Below are 18935 nucleotides of genomic sequence, written 5' to 3'. Positions count from 1 at the left end.
ATATGCTAATTATGATCAATCAATCAATTTCACATAAATGTTTAGTGATGACATTTTGGACAGACACGGATGTAACTTTAGGTTAGGACTGGTTGGCGGAGACATACAATCACGAGGCGGTAATTCCAGTTTGTTCAGTAACTGATTCCAGATTGTATACGTTGTAGCACGGTCTTCTCACCTGTTTGTAAAGCAGTTGGTAACAGATTGTGAAGACATCTTTCAGCTAAGGACTGAAAAATGTTGGATTTTTACCTGCAACATCATTATTTCTGGATGAGGAATTATGATTGCTGAAAACCTTTTGTAAAATGCTACATTTCTCTACCAATTTTGCTGTGACTTTTACAAATACATTCATCACCCATTGAAATTGACTTTTAAATCTATGATTAGAATTAAGTACCCTGGCTTTATATTTGTTTATTCTGACAAGATGTGTCGACCTCCGTAGACCTTGTTGCTGAATTGTAGGTTAATAATGAGCGGTGTGATCTTTCTGCTAAAACATGAGACTAGCTACAGTACTTTTATTCTGAGGAGGGTGACATTACTGGGGAGTAACAAAAGGAACTCCCTGTTCACCACCAGACAGTCATGCTTTGTGGACAATATCATCTGATTTTGGGTCCTCTACATTGTAGCTTTCTAGCAAAGCATTTTTCTGAACAGTTTGTTCAGGTTTAAACTTGGCATTACTCCAAACATTCAGGCTTTATTCCACTGTCAGTCATACAGAGTCCGTACCTACAGAATGTATATGTGCCAATACAGTACGGCACTGAAAGATAGATATCAGTCTACCCATACTTTCAGCTACCTTCATTGTTGAAAAGCAAGTAGCAAGTAGACAAAATAGTATTTACCACCGAGAGCTTGTCTGTTTGCCCTGAGAGGAACTATAAAGGAGCCTCACTGGCAGTTTCTACAATTAGCTCGTCTGCCAAAAGCATTTTCACACATTTAATGACCAAAGTACAATAAAGTTTTCTCACCATTCTCAGTAAATGTATTCAATTTGGTACTATGTGTAAAGTTAGCGTCACAGAGGTTTAGTTATTTGTTTATATAGTTGAGGAAGTCACACTTAGATCACACTAAATGCACCCAGTCTGTTCAAGTGAAATCAATTTTATTTATATAGCTCAATATCACAAATTTGCCTCAGGGGGCTTTATAATCTGTACAGCATATGACACCCTCTGTCCTTTATGACCCTCGCTTCGAATGAAGGAAAAACTCTCCAAACATACCCTTTTAACGGGGGTAAAAATGGAATAAACCTCAGGAAGGGCAACTGAGGAGGGATCCCTCTTCCAGAACAGAAAGACGTGCAATAGATGTTGTGTGTACAGAATAGACCAACACGAAAACAATCCATATGACGAAAAATGTAGACATAGAATGTGAGCATACTGTATATGAAAGCGATGGATCCAGGAGGATGTCAAGCAGCTTCCAGGTGTCGCCAAATAGCTAGAGCCTGAGCCACACATGACCTCCTCTCCACCAAGTAACCCGGAAAGAGGACAGGCTACACAAACACACAATAAGCAAAACTGAAGCACATCATTCACACAGATAGGAGAATGAAACAAACACAGAGAGGGTGAGAGAGAAAGAGGCTAAATCTCGTTGATCCAGATCATTTGTGTCCAGTAATTAAACTGTATCACTATTTGATAGTATGTTTTCGAGAGGTTCAACATGTAGTGTGTGTATTTTCTAATTTGATGTGTTTTTCTCTCTCAGTGTTGAACCAATGAGTGAAGAGGAAAGCTACTTCAAACCCAAAGTCACCATGGTAGCGTGGGATCGCCATGATAATACAGTCATCACGGCTGTTAACAACCATCTCCTCAAAGTGTGGAACTCCTACACAGGACAGCTGCTACATATCCTTAAAGTAATTGTGCACAATGCTGTGTTTCTCTCACAACCACTTAATTTAACCTCCACAAATAAACCAAGTTTACAACTAACTTGAACGTTGTTTTCAGGGCCATGAGGCTGAGGTGTTCGTCCTGGAGCCGCACCCTTTTGACCCCAGGATCATCCTGTCTGCCGGCCATGACGGGAATGTCTTCATATGGGATCTGCTGCGAGGGACTAACACACAGCACTACTTCAACATGGTACACTTAGCACTATCAGAACATGGCGTTTACATGATGGCAAACACCACAGTTACACAACAAACAATACTCATTTAGAGACGCACCATGATACACAACATGATAAGACAGCAATAAGCAACACAGTAGTATTTAGCCCCGTTTCCACCGCAGGAACTTTCCCCCAGAACTAAGAACCTTTTGAGGAACTCATTGCGTTTCGACCGCAGGGACCGGGGTCTAAATTAAGTTCTGGGGACATTTTACCCCCCAAAAAGGCCCTGTTCAGGGGTTAGTAATTTCTAAAATTACTGTAACTTTCAGGGTGGAGTTTGCAGGGATGACAGTCGCTGATTGGTGAAACACACACACACACAGAGCTTCAACGGCTTCAACTCGTGTACTGCCTCATTCATAAACAAGGAAGTACTTTATTATCGATTTGGGGCCATTTTAGGACGAGGGGAGAACATTTCTTTGTTTGATAACATTAAAAGTAATGTTAGGCTCTGCTGTCTGCTTCCCGACTCATTAAAAAAGAAAGATAGAGTGAAAAAGAGAGATCGTGCGAGCGAGCTGAGAGGGTGAGCGGTAGAAGATGGGGAGACGTAGTGCAGTGGTGCTGTGAATGAGAGAAAGGATGGTAATTTTCTGTTTTGTTGTTTCACAGCGGTTACGTTCCAAAGCACAAATTAATAACCCTCAAACACTCAACAGGTGATTTACTGTGGAAACAGATGCTCTTAGTTTCAGTGTCCTTCTCTGCATTTCATTCATTACATCCAGTGTGCATCAGTTAATATGTGCAGCAGTAAATATCATCGCATTTTTCAGCGTGTTTTTTAGATAAAACATGCAGACCACTGAACTGCAGGGTGCGTTTACTACTGTCTACTACCGTTTACTACCCTCGTCTCATGTCATGTTGCTTTATCATACGTCAGCGGACTAGTTTGCCTAATCTTCGCAGGTCTTTAGACCGTGGTGGAAACGCAGACAACAGTGGGCTGAAGGAAGCTTTTAGTTCCTTGAAAAGTAGTTCCTGGGACTAAAAGTCCCGGGAACTTTTGGTGGTAACCCAGCTTTAGTCATCAGTTTACCTCAGTGTCACACAGTGTACCTTGAAGTGTTTTCCATCCTGTAACTGTCTTTCATATCTCCTGCTACTTCATTATTATTTTTTTTAAAGTTGAGGTCCTCCAGGATCTGAAAAGAAAAAAAATCATGCAAGAAAGTTTGTCTCCCAAGTTAATGAGTTTCTGTACCTGTGGTGATTTTGTGCTTCTCATCCAGATTGAGGGCCAGGGTCATGGAGCCGTTTTTGACTGCAAATTCACCCCTGATGGCCATCGTTTCGCCTGCACAGACTCCCATGGCCATCTGCTCATCTTTGGCTTTGGCAGTTCCAAGCCGTATGAGAAGGCAAGGATAAATCTCTTTTAAATCTTTACACAAAAATTCATCATTGCAGACTTAATCCACAGTAATGCTATTTTTAAGGTAATAAATAAATAGCATTTTCCAGATTAAGAAATCATTATAGCTCTTGAATTTGAACACTTTCAAAGTTTACTGTATAGTATGAAAATGTAATATTGGGCGTGTGTGTCTGACTAATCCAACATCACCTGAATATAACAAAAAACGCAGGAAGCCATATCTTAAACTTCCTCTTTCTCCTGGTCTCCACACAGCTTCCAGACCAGGTGTTCTTCCACACAGACTACCGACCGCTGATCCGGGACACCAACGGCTTTGTGCTGGATGAACAGACACAGCAGGCGCCCCATCTCATGCCCCCACCCTTCTTGGTGGATGTGGATGGAAACCCCCATCCACCAAGGTAGACATGACCTTCTTGCAGTTATACAGCAGCCATACAGTCTTCAGTCAGGGTAGTCCAGTTAAAATGTTTGACTTAAGGCTTTAAACTTTTTTTAAATGTCTTTACTTGATTTTCAGGTACCAGCGTCTTGTCCCTGGCCGAGAGAACATCGCTGCTGAACACCTGGTTCCTCAGCTGGGATACGTAGCTACCAGTAAGAATGGAACCAACCACACGCAGGCCTTAATTTGACAATAATTAGCTAGTTTACACAGGAAAATGTACTTTTTGATTTATAAATCACATATCCATTTTCACTGCTTTGTCAGCCAACTAGATTTAAGAACATCTGAACGATACCTTAAGTGTTTGACCAGTGTGAACATCTGCTACCATCCCACTCATCCTCTTGGTCTCCCTGTTTGATGACATCTTCAGGTGATGGCGAGGTTGTGGAGCAGGTGATCAGCCAGCAGACTTCAGAGCATGATGAGGTTGCGATAAGACGCAGCAGCCTTTTGGACGAGGCCATCCGTAATCTCCAGCAGCAGCAAGACCGGCAGGGCCAGCCTGCGACAGAGGCAGGGCCGGGGGCTGGAGCAGGTCCAGAAGGGATAGCTGAGGCACAGGGCCCAGCCTTGGCACCAGCACCAAGCACACCCCGCAGAGGTATCAATACACCACCAGTGTTTTAGTGTTTTTTTTTATCTGGCACATTGATCCAGTGAGCTGCTGGAGGCTAGCTGTGTGATTTTCGAAAGCAGCACATTCATTTACTGAAAGGTAATTGTTATTTTTCTTTCATTACAGTGTCTGTGAATGATCGAGCAGACGTGCAGTCCCCCCCTAATGTGGGTCTGCGCCGCAGCGGACAGGTGGAGGGCGTCCGGCAGATGCACCAGAATGCTCCTCGCAGCCAGATGGCCACAGAGAGAGACCTGCAGGCCTGGAGACGCAGGGTGGTGGTGCCCGAGGTGACACCCAGCGGCTACAGGTACCTGAGATAGCAATGTTAGCTTTACCATCCACAGCTGAAGACATGGGATGCGTGTGACTGGAAATGTCTGTATTCTTTGTGGTGTTTTATATTAGATCATGTTTCTAAGTGAACATTTTAGATCACATCAATATGTAAATAATACCTTCAACATTTTACGAATTCATGTAAAAAAAAAAAGCTTATATCTAAACGAGCACATCAAATGGTTTGCATACTTTTTTTTAACTTTTTATTTATTGACTTAATTAAATCATACATGAATATTATTCTCCGAGAACTGAATTGTTTCATCATACAAAATCAACATGCCATAAGTTAATCATATATCCAAAAGCAATATTTTTTTGTGAGGGGAATGAGGAAAAAAAAGAAGAAAAGGACAAATAGATAAATAATAAAATAAAAAGTAAAATAAAAGCAAGGAGAACCAACCAACCAGACCGACAAAATAATAATAATATTTATAATAAAAATAATAGCAAGTAAGTGAGTAGAAAATAAATTGAAATTCGTTATAATAATCATTATCATAAAAAAAAGGAAATGCATAGAATTCAAATAAGATAACTGCTAACAAACATCATGGAACTTGTTTTTCAGGGAGCAGGAGGACATTCGAGCAGCCAGAGGGGATGAGGAGGTGGTTCTGTACAATGCAAAGAAGAGACGCATTATCTACAGCAGCTGTCGAGTAGGTTTCTTTTTCCTTTGCTTCAACGTAGGAAGTCTTAAATGGCAATTTGAGTATCTTCACTATGCCCTTTGTAGGATTGTTTATTTATTTATGTATAATCAAAGGTTGAAATAATTGCCAGCATTGTTCTGTTTTGTTTTTTTCTCCGTTCACAACTATTTCTGTACAAATCTTTGCACTGGTGTTGAGTCAGCCCCATCTGTCCCCTCAGGATGATTCAGATGATGATCCTCCCACTGCGAAGCGAACACACGGCCGCAGTGACACGCTGGAATTCATGGATTTGTCATGTGAGGAGGGAGAGGAGACTGCAAGCTCAGAGGTACACACCGAGGCATCACATTCTCCGCTCTCCTATGACTTTGGTAAAAGTGTCATTTACAAGCACCTGTGGTCTATTTTTGGGGATTTTAAGCCATATCCTGTTTTTATTTTAATCTGTTCAGGACAATGAATTGGATGGCAGTGAAATGGATTCCTCCAATGATGAGGAAGAGTGGAATAGTGACAGCTCAAGGTATAAAGTTTTATAGACAAAGGTCACTGTACTATTGAGGAGTCATCCTTAGATTTTGTTTGAACTTGTTTAGAGTACCAGATAAAAGGGTTTTCCTGAATCAGAAAATGTATGATATAGACAGAAAAGTATTGACATTCATGTTAAATCTTTGTGTTACTCCTTTGTGTTGCAATCCCCACCCATCTGGTACCCCAAGCAGGTTAAAACAAATATTTGAACTAAGTTATTTGTAATGTTCATATGTAACTTAAAATTGTAATCATAACTGCTTTTGATTGGACAGCCACACGTCCAGCGAGTACTCGGACTGGACGGCAGACGCTGGTATCAACCTGCAGCCCTCCACCCCCTTGTCGTCACGGAAACGAGTGCAGCGCAGAATCAGCAGCTCTGAAGAGGAGGAGGAAGAGAATGAGAATGAGAATGAGGAAGAGGAGGACAAGCAGCAGCAGAGTGAAGAGGAGGAAAAAGCTGGCAAGAAAAGCAAAGAGAAGTCCAGGAAAGCAAAGAACAAGGCACCCAGGGTGAGTTGTTAAACAGTGTCTTACCTAATCCTGATGTGTCGCTGGCTGAATCCTAACTGGCATTGCCCAGATTCTGCTTCTGTCAGGGAGGAAATATAAAGATGAATTTTGTTTCAAATATGATAAAACAGGTTCATATTTACTCGCTTAATGTTTTGCATCTTGGTGCTCCAATCAGCGTCCAAAGGTCAGACCATCCATCAACAGAGAAGTGTCCAATGAGTTCAGACCCTCACCATGGATCACTGATGTCATTCCCAGGATAGCTCCTTATGTTCCCCAAATGGGCGATGAGGTATGTACATTAGACATTAAAGGGTAACTTCAGTATTTTTCAACCTGGACCCTATTTTCCCACGTTTTTATATGTAACTGACTAATGGGGACAACAGTTTCTGAAATTGGTCCAGTATTATAGATGGCAGCTGCTCAACGGCTGCAATATGGTGCTATTGGGGCAAGCTACTAAATGTGCTTGTTTTTGCCATGACAGGCTCTGATTGTTATTATAAGTGTCTGATATTATGGAAAGAGTCTCACTCAAGGAGAAGTCTCGTTCTGGAGTCTGGTGAGGTGAGGTGTTGCTGGAAGACAATGGTGGAATAGTGGAATACATCCATGGTGGAAATGCGAGTTTGTTGTATTGGAGTACAAAAAGTGTAGCTTAGTGATATCTAAAAAAGTGGTTCCCAAACTTTTTCACATCAAGGACCCCTAAACTGACACAAATTAGACCAGGGATGCCCATTTGATAAGATTTTGTCCCAGGGTCTCCCATCTGATAGGATCTTTGCTTTTATGGCCCAGACACACCAACCTGACATCAAAGAACTAGCGGCGACGAAGGCCACCAGTTGTGTGCCCTCATGTTGCCTTTGTCTTGGCCAAAAAGTTGCACACGAACACACCGCAAAGACTACAGCCAATGGTCAACTACCACGCACGTTCAGACCCTGCGCAAGATGAAATAACTCTCTACACCAGCAGGTGGGAGTAGTCTGTATTTGTCATTAAAAAAGGGAAACCAGAAGACCGAGGACTGCTGATATACTAGCCGTTATTATGATACGTTCATGAAACAAAGCAGCATTTGCCAACCATTAGCTTCATTCCAGATGGGCATGTCGCTGTTAAAATATCTTCTGTGTTTTTCGCTTTGACATTACTTGTTGGCTTGTTTCCTGACTTTCTTTTGGTGGTTTAACAGGGCGTCACGATCGCCATCCTGTTTCTCATCATGTAGAAAAGTCACTGTCTAAGCTCTGAATCTCTTGGTGTCTGTCAGGTGATCTACTTTCGGCAGGGACACGAGGCCTACGTTGAGGCAGTGAACCGGACTGAACTGTACCCCATCAACTTAGACAAACAGCCCTGGAAGAAAATGGAGCTACGGGTAAGACAAATACAAAGATAATAAAATGTTCTTGGTAGAAGAGTTTGGAAAAAGACAGAATTCGGAAGAACAAAATTTACAAAATCTTCACCGACATCATGAAAAACACTGAGAATCAAGGGGATTTACAACATCAGAAGAAATCTTGGATACAAAATTCCTGTTTGTTTTTGTGCAATTACAATGTAGGCACTATTTTCCCACCCCAAACTGAACCCATTATTTTGAATTTGTTTTTCAAATGTGTTAATCAAATTCAGATTAAATGCAAATGCTGCTGTATATTTTCTAGGACCAAGAGTTTGTGAAGATCACTGGGATCAAATATGAAGTCTGCCCTCCAACACTTTGCTGTCTGAAGCTGACTCTTATTGACAACGGCACTGGCAAAATATCAGACAAGTCATTTTCTGTCAAGTAAGCAGCTCAGTTTCATTCACCGTTTCCCTATTAAGAAACACATTACATATTGTTGCATTTTGTTATTCCAATTAGCATTTTAAACTGCATGTATATATGAAGGTTATGATTCCAAAATGTAGTATAGTGAATGTCTATATTTCGGTGTTGTGTCTGTGTTATGATTAGGATAATAAGGTCTCTGCTTACAACATTTTGAGGATAAAAATCAGTTTTTGGCTTTGACATACTGGCTGAATTTCTGGTACTGTACTGTTTATTTTATGAAATCAGTATAATTTTATGAAATCAGTATAATTCAGCATCGGTTTCACAAAGACAAAGTCTTGAATATTTGTTAATTTTAGTGATTCTCAAAATAAATTGAGAACCTCTGGTTTACTTCCCCATTAAAGTGACGCTGATTTCTCCTACAGGTATCACGACATGCCAGATGTGATCGATTTCCTCGTGTTGAGGCAAAGTTATGACGAGGCGCTACGCAGAAACTGGCAACCAAGTAAGTTTGTGCACCTTGTTAGAGATGTTAAATCTTAGCTTTGAGGTCAAGTAGGCATTTATCACTATCAAAATAAATTGTTTCCCTAGGAGTGAATTTAATAACTTTGTCAGCATTTCAAACTATCTTTGGGAAGCACTATTCCACTGTGAGGATTCTGCTTAATTTCTGCGCTGATACATATACACATAAATCCTGTTTCAAGTGATTCATCACTGCAGCCTCTTACACTAAATAGATGCTGTGGATTTTTCCTCCTCCTAAACTGGTTAACATCTTCTCCTGTGCAGACGACCGGTTCCGCTCAGTGATAGACGAAGCCTGGTGGTTTGGGACCATCGTCTGTCAGGAGCCCTACCAGCCTGAATACCCCGACAGCCTCTTCCAGTGCTTCAAAGTCAGGTGGGTACACGCATGTTGTCATGAGAGGGTCGCTGGAGATATGGTGGTTGTGGTGCCAGCATCAATACCAAATATCAGCTAGTTTCTAGGACATACTGCTTTTGAAAATACTGTCACTATGTTCAAGCAAAGCTTGGACACTGTATGCCTCGCCAGACAGCAGTGAGGGAAATTTATGGCTGACACTTTTGGATTGTCTGCCTCTACAATAAATACAGTGGATTTCTTTCCCAAAACTGTATTTGATGTTAGATGTTGCATCTTTATTTTTTTAGTATATTAAGATGTACTTTTACAGTCAACAGTAGGTCTAATTGGTCAGTCTAGGACTAGTCTGTCTGCCCCCTCGTGGTTACTAAGAGGCATGGATGTTGTGTCTATAACACTGTGTGTTTTTGAAATGACGGTAACAGATGTGTTAGAGCAACCGACGATTATTTATTTTCATTGTCAATTAATCTGTTGATTATTTTCTCGATTAATAGATTAGTTGTTTTGTCTATAAAATGTCAGACAATGGTGAAAAATGTTGATCAGTGTTTCCCAAAGCCCAAGATGACGTCCTCAAAGTTCTTGTTTTGTCCACAACTTAAAGATATTCAGTTTAATTGTTATAGAGGAGTAAAGAAACCAGAAAATAATCAAATTTAAGAAGCTGGAATCAGAAAATCTTGACATTTTTCTTAACAAATTACTCAAGTCGATTAATCGATTTTCAAAATACAGTAGTTGGCGAATAAGTGAATAGTTGACAGCTAATCGATTAATCGTTGCAGCTCTATTATGTATTACTAGTTGTGTAATTGAAACAAAACAAAAAACATATTTAAATGTCCGTTTCCTATTAATCTGAACTAAAACAAAAAAAATGCAGCACTCAGTGTTGTTGCAAGTGTGATAGTTTACTTTGGTTTTGTGTTTTCACCAGATGGGACAACGGGGAAACAGAGAAACTGAGTCCTTGGGATGTGGAACCTATTCCAGATGATGGTAATTAAGACTTTTTACTTACTTATTGCTGTCACTTCCACACAAACACTGTACTGGTGTCTGTCCACAAAGCAGGGTTAATGGGGTTTCAGTGTATATTGAACACGTCTTGTCTGTGCTGTGCAGCCCAGCAGCCAGAGACGGAAGGATGTGGTATCCCCGTGACTGCTGATGAGATGAGTGCGCTGATGTACAAGCCTCTGCCTGAGGAATGGGGGGAGAGGAGCAGGGACATCGAGTGTGAACGCATCGCCGCCGGCATCGAACAGCTCATCACAGTCGGTGTGTATGCATAAACAGTAGGGCTGCACAATTATGGCCAAAATGCAAATTATATTGAATAATATTGAGGTCACAATTATATATCACTATTATTCATTGATTTTAGGGACAAAATATTTGTATTGCACTTTCACATTTAACTAAACAGAGCACTGCTTTCACTTCCTTATTGTGATCCATGTTGTGCTACATTCCTGCTAATGTACAACTCTTTGCATCAAAATAAGACTCAAATTACAGTTCTTCTTCAACTGAATTTAGTGCATTTCCTTTTGCCAGTCCGTTCTCTAAAACAAGTAATATATACAGTATGTTACTCTTCTACTCTTTCAGGAAAAGTTTTTCACGGGCTGCCGCTCTATGGTGTGCGAGCGCAGCGGCATGAAAGCTCCCCAAAAGTAAAGCCAAAACATCTTGATCTCCCCCTAGTGGCTGGCGGTTAGTTTAGGAAGCACTTGATTTGATATGCAGACTGCGATTAATATTTGATTAATTGTGCAACCCTAATAAACAGGCTCTCTGTTTTTTGCTCTCAATCACACACTCTCCCTCTTTCACATGTCTGGTCCCAATTCACTCACATCAGGGTATCTATGGGTTCCTTTAAATAACCCACCTTCCACTGTTTCTGCTACAGAGATTACAGCTCCCTTCTCTGGTCCTGTGGACTTAGTCCAGTATCCCACCTACTGCACTGTGATCGCCTATCCCACTGACCTGGGCACCATCAGACTGCGACTCATGAACAGATTCTACAGGTGAGTCTTTCCTCCTTCCACCTATCTGATAATACAAGCAGGTCAAACCAAAGGCATGGAAGTATTTGCACTCTGTCTGTCCTTGAAATGTTTTCAGGTGTTGAAAATCAAATAATTAATATTATTTACTGTTTGTGAAGTCGCTGTGTATTTACTCACCTCTGGTGATCCACAGGCACCTCTCAGCATTAATTTGGGACGCCAGGTATATTGCACATAACGCCCGCACTTTCAACGAGCCAAGGAGCAAGATTGCCCACTCTGCAAAGATCATCTCAAATGTCCTCCAGAAGTTTGTCACGTATGTTTTACTTATTCTTCTTGACTGGTGTTTTTGCTAAAGATAATCTAGATTAGATCATGTGATGATACCCAATTTTTTGGCACAGTATATCAAACAAATAAATTGACACATTTTTCCTTCTTTCCCAGTAATCCCAGCTGCACAGATATCATGGAGATTTACAATGCTGTTGAGGAAATGGATGATGATGATGAGGTAAGTCTGGCTGAATTACAACAGCTTTCGTCATTACATTTGATATATCATGCACTGCTGTCAATTAATATAAATTAGTTTGACTAGAAAATATGTAGCATGATGTATATCGGGCCTGATAAATTATCGGCTAATAATACAAAGCCAAATTACTTTCATTGATTAAACAAGTGTAGCATCCACACACTCCGATACAGGTATAGGTGGCAATATGCACCTCTAAAGTTGGCCTGCAATCCGCCAATAAACACAGAGGAGAAGAAGAAGAACAAGCTCAGCATGCTGACTAGAGAGCCAAACATGTTGTCACCGGTGTGGATGTTTTTCACAGTTTCAGAGGAAGACGACACGATTGCAATTTGCAGTACAAGTTTTTTTTATGTACTTTACTACTTTATAAAAAACAAAAGTGTGAAATTATTGGTTATCTTATCAGCTGAAAAAACTCCATATTGTGCATCCCTACAAATATGTACAAATAGGGTGTATAATAAGGAAAGGGGATAAGATAAAGGAAACCTAAGTTGCCCATAAACAGTTACAATTGATTGTTAAGAAGTTTGTTTTCCATTCTTAGTAATTTATCTATGGTCACCTTTTCCTTTGAAGAAGTAATTGTCATCTGGTTAATAACCAAATCCAAATTTGATTACTGCCTACAGGAAGAGGATACAGAATTACCAGGAACATCCTCTGGACACAGACTGCGTCAGGTAAATAGATGCATTAGAATAGATAACTTGCAAAAACAAGACAACCCAAATAAAGAATGACCAAACATCGGTTGTTTCAACTGTGTATTAGATCATCAGTCTGAAACGTATGATTATTTTGGTAGAATTTGGTAGCAGATTGAGTGTTAATGATTCAATAGCAGCAGATGGCATGCGTTACACGTCATGACGATTTCCTCTCTCCTCGATATTCGCAGCGCTCTGTAGAGGTGGTGCCTGACAGAGACGCCTGGAAGGAGCAGTGCAAGTCTCTGCTCACCTACATATTTGAGTGTGAGGACTCCGAACCCTTCAGACAGCCTGTGGATCCTCAGAACTATCCAGTAAGTTAACACAACAAACCAAGGGCAGGCGGTCAACAAAATAACATCAGCAGGTTATGGTTTGTTTTTGAGTGTTTTTGATGAAGTCTAAATCCTGTTTTGTGTGCTTATTATCAGGACTACCATAACATCATTGATACACCAATGGACCTTGAAACAGTGAAAAGGAACCTGTTCGAAGACCGCTATGAAAACCCTGTAGAGCTTTGCAAAGATACCCGGCTAATATTTGCTAACGCTAAAGCCTACACACCCAATAAACGCTCCAAGGTAAGCAGGGGTAATTCAAGCTTGTGAAAGAAATGTCAGGATAACGGTTCTCCAGTGCAAGACATAATCAATAAATGTAATGGTTGTAGTTCTTCTAATGAAATCATCTTTGGGTACAGATTTTGGAATGAAGTTTTAAGTCATTTAACATATATTTTGACTTCTGTCTGAGCTTATCTGACTCACCTTTTCTGTTCTCTTCTAGATTTACAGTATGACCTTGCGGATCTCTGCCTTCTTCGAGGAGCAAATCCGAACAATCACATCTGAGTACAAAACTGCCATCAAGAGCAGCGATAGGCTCCGTCGCAGTCAGAGGTTCCGCAAGAAAATGCAGCAGCAGGATCAGTCCAACGCCACAACCAGGTCTGTTTGAGTGATGCACAATTTGAGCACAAATGCTTAACAATAATGTGATGGAAAAAAATTAAGGTGCAAGTAGTCAGAGCAGGCAACAACATATATGGTTTCCTGTCCATATCCATGTCTGATGAAAAGTTGCATTGTTCTTTTTCTCAAGTCAAAAGAGACCTGCTCAAAAAACTCAGGAAAAAGTAGAGCCGACGTCAGTGACCAAATCTACCTCAGCCAAAGTGTCTGTTCCTGAGAGACCCAGGAGGAGTCGAAGAAGGGGCTCAGGTCACAACTCCTCGGACGACGACTCCGGCTCCAAAGCTGCTTCATCAACACCAGGTACAAAAGAAAGTTTTCCTCTTAGTAGGTTCTTTAACAGTAGTCTCATCGTGGCTTTTTTTTTTAACAATGTGTTAGCTTCTCCAAGTTAGATGTTGTTCAGTAAGAACATTTTAGAGAATTGTTTCTCAAAGTGCAATAACTTGTGAAGTTTGATACTGTAGCAAGTGAAGTTGTTTGACTTGTTACTGAATTGTGTTGTGATAAATAGAGCCTGTGGTGTCATTGTGTTGTCATTCTCTGTTCTGGCCCCACAGCGGTGGAATGAACTACTCACTGAAGTCAGGACAGCACAGTCATTACATTTTTCATCAATTGCAATGTAGTAAAAAATGTTTTCCCTGTTGCCATAAAATATCTTAAACAGTAAGGACAGCTACTTTTTTAAAGCCAGCTTGCTACCTCAGCACACAACATTTTATATTGATTTATTTGACCTTAATTCAGTCTTCACCATTGAGTACCTGGTGCTCCTTTTAATGTAGCTTCTATTGTGTATTGTGTTTTTATGTGTCCTGTTTGGATGTCATATGTTTTGTTTTAATATACCCTCTTTAATAGCAGATTTGACTCATGCAAACCAAAGACAAATTTCTGCCGTTTGCACACAAAAATAAGCAATAAAGTATTTTCCATTCTATAGTTCTCCAACACGCTTTCAGCAGTTTATTTGGGAGGGTCGCGTTTACAATTCTCTGGCTCTGGTTGCTTTTGAGTTTGAAATCACTTACTGTAAGTCGCTTAGGACAAAAGGTGCCTGTCAAATTAATGTAATGTATAAAATGTAATTTATTTATTTTTATTTCAGAGTCTGACAGTGAGAGCGAGCTGAGTGAGTCTGAGGAGGAGAAACGTCCTGGTTCCTCAAGGCGCCATAAACTCAGACAGAAAGCAAGAGTTACAAGAAACAACCGTGCCAAGCGAAGGAAAAAAGGTCAGGAGTCAAGTATTCATGTTAAAATCTAGTTTTCAATCACGCCTCATTAAACTCAGGGGTTGTCATCAGGATCAGAGAAAAAAGCACAATGATTTTAGTGTGACATTCTTAAATTGTGTATTGTTATTGTTGCCAGTTGCAGAGAGCGATAGTGAAGAAGAGGAGGAGGAGGACAGTGAAGGTGAAGACGGAGAGGATGGAGAGATGTCCTCCCAGTCTTCACGTCGTCGTTACCCCAGCAGGAGTAAGAACAGCAGGAGCACACGGCTGACCAGAAACAGTGCTGGTGCAGACAGGAAGCGCACAGGTAAACATTACAACAACCGTCTTTAGCCTCGCTCTCGCCGAACCACAAAACCCTTCAGCTAATATGTTAAACATCCCTCTGCATGGCATGTTTTCAGAGGGCCGAGCAGAGATGAACGGTCACAGCAACAGGTCGTCTCGCAGGGAGAGACGTCCCCACCGGGACTCTAACAGAGCCACATCTCAGGGCTCTGACAGGAACGAGGAAGTCACGGTTCGCAGGTCACTCAAGAGAAAGACGGCGAGGGCAGCTGTTAATAAGATGAAACTTCTCGAAGCGTTAGATGAGGAATATGAGGAGGAAGAGGAAGAGGAGGAGCAGCAGCCGAGAAGGAGCAGCAGCCGCCTTTCCCACACAGTCAGGACCAGCAAACGCACCGCAGTGATCCAGAGCAGCTCAGATTCTGATGAAAAGCCATCAAGACGGGGTAGGCAGATGCTGTTCTTAGTACTTTTATCATACAATACTAGATTGTAATCATTACATGCTCTTAGATCTTGTAAACAGTCCTTTAAATACATGTAAAACATGTTTGTATTTTTACATTTTAGGCAGCTTACGGGATAGATTTTGCTGAATTCTACCCTTCTTTCTCTTTATAGCTTCTCGTAAAGCAAAGAAATCAGGTGATGAATCCAAGGACGAGGAGGATGGCAATGACAGTGATGCTTCATCCTCCTCCCAGAATCAGCAGAATGGAGACACGAGGTCCAACAAACAGAGGACATCAAGACAAGCTGCTAAGACTAAGGGAAATGGTGAGAAATGTCGTCATCGGTCATTATTAGTTTTGGATTTCTTGCTTTGAATTGTGACGAAAGTTTCTCTAATCGGTTCGACTTTTTTCTCCTTTCCTCTGCAGATACTTTGACCCACTTGAACGGACACAGTGCAAAACATCACAAGTCTGACAGCAACTCTGAACAAGAGGATGCCGCAGAGGAGAGTTCTGGAGAAGATGAAATTTCTTCATCTCAGAAACCCTCTGGAAGCACAGCAACCAGGAAAAAGAGGATTACAAGTGAGGAGGAGGAGGAGGAAGAGGAGGAGGAGGAGGAGGACACACCACGCAGGACCACACGACACAAACTTCCTGTCAGCTCAGATGAAGAGGACAAAGACCACAGATCTCAGAAACACCCACACCAAAATGGAAGAAATGTGGAGGAAGCAATCCACAAGGACTCCAAGAAAAAGTGTAAAGTTTCACCGTCAAAAAGCCAAGACAAACAAAAATCTGCCTCAACTAATAAACTGGATGGTGCTGAATCAGAGGAACTCAGTGATTCCCCAAAGAGATCCAGCCTACGCAAGAAAAGACTGAAAAAAGATGAAGAACGCAAAGTAGAAAGCAATCACTCCAGTGAGGAATCTGAGGTTGAAACCAAGTCAAAGAGGCCAACAAGAAACAAATCTAAACGGCCTCTTGGCGACACCTCCGCTTCAGAGAGCTCTGAGCAGGAATACAAACCCAAGAGGAAGTCGAGGAGGAAACGCTCCACTGGCTCATCAGACGAAGAGTCGGATAATTCAGACAACACATCAAAAAGACGGCTAAGTCTCCGAGCCCTACCAAAAAAGAAATACATCAGTGACAACTCCCTCTCTGAGGAAGACTCTGTGACTGCGAGCCAGCGTAAACAGGGAAACGGTAACAAAACAGCCACAGCGTCGAGGGAGGACAGGTATAATAAGAGAGAGGGTAACAGAACCTCTCCCAATGAAGCCAGGAATCAGATGTCTTCCAGCAGAAAACGCATTTACACCTCAGACTCTGAAGATGCAGAGAAGGACGGAGAGAAGGAGTCCAAGAACAATAAAAACAGCAAGTCACGCTCCTCAAAGCGCCCCAGAAGGGAATCCAAACAAGAGGAAAGTAACCACAACGAGGAAGACACCTCTTCCCAGGCTGATTCCAGCGAAGAGGCGGAGGAGGAAGATGTCGGTCGTTCAAGGAGCAAGAAGAAGGAAGCGAGGCGGCCAAAACACAAACGAAAGGAGAGCCACAGCAACAGCAATCACAGTTCTGACCCAGAAAGCAAGCAGCCGTCTTCAGCCTCTGAAAACTCGTTTGCCAGCTCAGGGTCCCGCAGCAGTCCAAAGAGGAGAAGTCACAAACGGGCTGAGGTTGGTGTAAGGACTGCCAGTCGCCAGCTAAGGCAGCGTCGCCAACGCTCCTCCTCAGAGGAGGAGAACAGCGAGGGGTCGGGCAGCAAACTGCAGCGAAAGACGCGCGTGAACACCCGTAACCGGGGGAAGCGGACAGTGAATTATCACGACAGCGAGTAAAGGACGTACAACTGTAGAGGAAGGACGGACATTAACTGGAGACCTGTAAAGACACTTGACGGCCACGTTATGGTAGTAGCACTGGAGTCCTCGAGAGAAAATGCTGTGAATCTGTTTCATTCAGGGATATTTATATTTTCTATGAAAAACATGTTTATAGATGTTATACAAATTCAAGCATTTGAACTGCTGGTTTTCACAAGGATAAAGAGCAAATCACCACCTCCCATACTGCTTGTTGTGATTGGGCCAGCAGAGTAACCATTCTGGGGAATCTTGTCAGCTTGGGTGCTATCTAATATACCTCTGTTTAATGGCTTGCACTAAGATACACTGTAATGAGGTATTTCATACACTAGTTTTGCATTAGAAACTCAGGGGTCAAATAAGTTTACTGTAGTCTCAGACATGCAGTTGTTTTTTGAGCTAAGGTAAGGACAAGAAACAATTCCAGGTCGGCAGATGTCCAAGCACACTCACTGGGACAAAACAAATCCATGTTCAGACTTTTGACTACAGCACTCCTTTGTAAATCCACACACTTAATGCTTGACTGTATTATGAGTTGATATGAGCCAAATGAACGAATATGAGTTCTTTCCCCCATACCATTTCATTTCTTTTTTATTAGTTTTGTGTTGTATTCTAGTGAATAGATGTAAATATGTGATTGAGAATGACATCGTCTGAGAGGTTTGTCAATCAGTCAGTAGCAAAACGTTTATTTAAATTTGAGCTTTTTTATTTTTCTTTCTTTCTTTCTTTTTTTTTTTTTTACATTTAACTACATTGTCTTGCCATATGTCACAAATTGGTACCCTTTTGCCAAGTACGAGTAACCAAAAGTACTTAATGCAAAATACTGTGATTTCTCATATTGGGAAGACCTTTTTATTGTTGTCCTGTGTTCTCCTTTCAGTATTAAATTCTTTTTCAGAGTTGACTTCAAACATTTTGCCAGTCACATGGTTTAGTTTTGTTTATGGGGAGGTTTCTAAATACAGTCGCTTTATGACATTTTGCTTAATGTTTTTCGTACTACACCTTTAATAAATCGATTTCACAGGAAAACTTAACGCAATGTGGTTGTGGAGTGCAATGAATGAGTTATTCCTCATATTAATAAAGACATCATTTCAAGGTGTATTCTGTGTTTGACTTAAATCTTATCCGTTGACATCATGATTCTACAGTAGTTAGATTGCATCTGTCTTGCTCAGTTTATCCTTTGCAGGTATAAACAACAGACAGTAAGAAATGCAATTATAGATATGCATTATTTGTGAAAGGGATTTTATTCTGGCTCTGACATTATAATCTAAGATCAGGACAAAGAGATTATATTTCTGCCTCCAAGGAATTTATGTCAAAATTCAAAGGAATAGTTCACTATTTTGGGAAATATGCTTACAGGAAGTAAGCTTCCAAATATGTTCATCAAATCATTTATATTACATTTACT

General features: G+C 41.2%; 1 protein-coding gene across 1 annotated transcript in view; it reads left to right on the top strand.

Annotated features, from left to right (window-relative positions):
* Nucleotides 1-18617, top strand: part of brwd1 (bromodomain and WD repeat domain containing 1) — a 28602-nt gene extending 9985 nt beyond the window's left edge. The window contains exons 14-44 of the mRNA XM_074641580.1: nt 1753-1906; nt 2001-2135; nt 3408-3536; nt 3809-3957; nt 4077-4153; nt 4378-4608; nt 4750-4933; nt 5540-5630; nt 5845-5955; nt 6080-6150; nt 6437-6677; nt 6856-6972; nt 7963-8070; nt 8363-8487; nt 8907-8989; nt 9280-9391; nt 10320-10381; nt 10508-10663; nt 11301-11421; nt 11597-11722; nt 11854-11920; nt 12583-12633; nt 12852-12977; nt 13095-13247; nt 13453-13613; nt 13768-13940; nt 14749-14874; nt 15014-15184; nt 15282-15611; nt 15787-15942; nt 16047-18617. Of these exons, the coding sequence (XP_074497681.1) occupies nt 1753-1906; nt 2001-2135; nt 3408-3536; nt 3809-3957; nt 4077-4153; nt 4378-4608; nt 4750-4933; nt 5540-5630; nt 5845-5955; nt 6080-6150; nt 6437-6677; nt 6856-6972; nt 7963-8070; nt 8363-8487; nt 8907-8989; nt 9280-9391; nt 10320-10381; nt 10508-10663; nt 11301-11421; nt 11597-11722; nt 11854-11920; nt 12583-12633; nt 12852-12977; nt 13095-13247; nt 13453-13613; nt 13768-13940; nt 14749-14874; nt 15014-15184; nt 15282-15611; nt 15787-15942; nt 16047-17473 (5524 nt within the window). The 3' untranslated portion in view covers nt 17474-18617. The remainder of the gene's footprint in view (nt 1-1752; nt 1907-2000; nt 2136-3407; nt 3537-3808; nt 3958-4076; nt 4154-4377; nt 4609-4749; nt 4934-5539; nt 5631-5844; nt 5956-6079; nt 6151-6436; nt 6678-6855; nt 6973-7962; nt 8071-8362; nt 8488-8906; nt 8990-9279; nt 9392-10319; nt 10382-10507; nt 10664-11300; nt 11422-11596; nt 11723-11853; nt 11921-12582; nt 12634-12851; nt 12978-13094; nt 13248-13452; nt 13614-13767; nt 13941-14748; nt 14875-15013; nt 15185-15281; nt 15612-15786; nt 15943-16046) is intronic.
* The last annotated feature ends 318 nt before the right edge of the window (nt 18618-18935 follow it).

Source organism: Sebastes fasciatus, chromosome 7, assembly GCF_043250625.1.
Source record: "Sebastes fasciatus isolate fSebFas1 chromosome 7, fSebFas1.pri, whole genome shotgun sequence".
NCBI classification, from domain to species: Eukaryota; Metazoa; Chordata; class Actinopteri; order Perciformes; family Sebastidae; genus Sebastes; species Sebastes fasciatus.
This window is presented reverse-complemented; position numbering and strand designations above follow the sequence as displayed.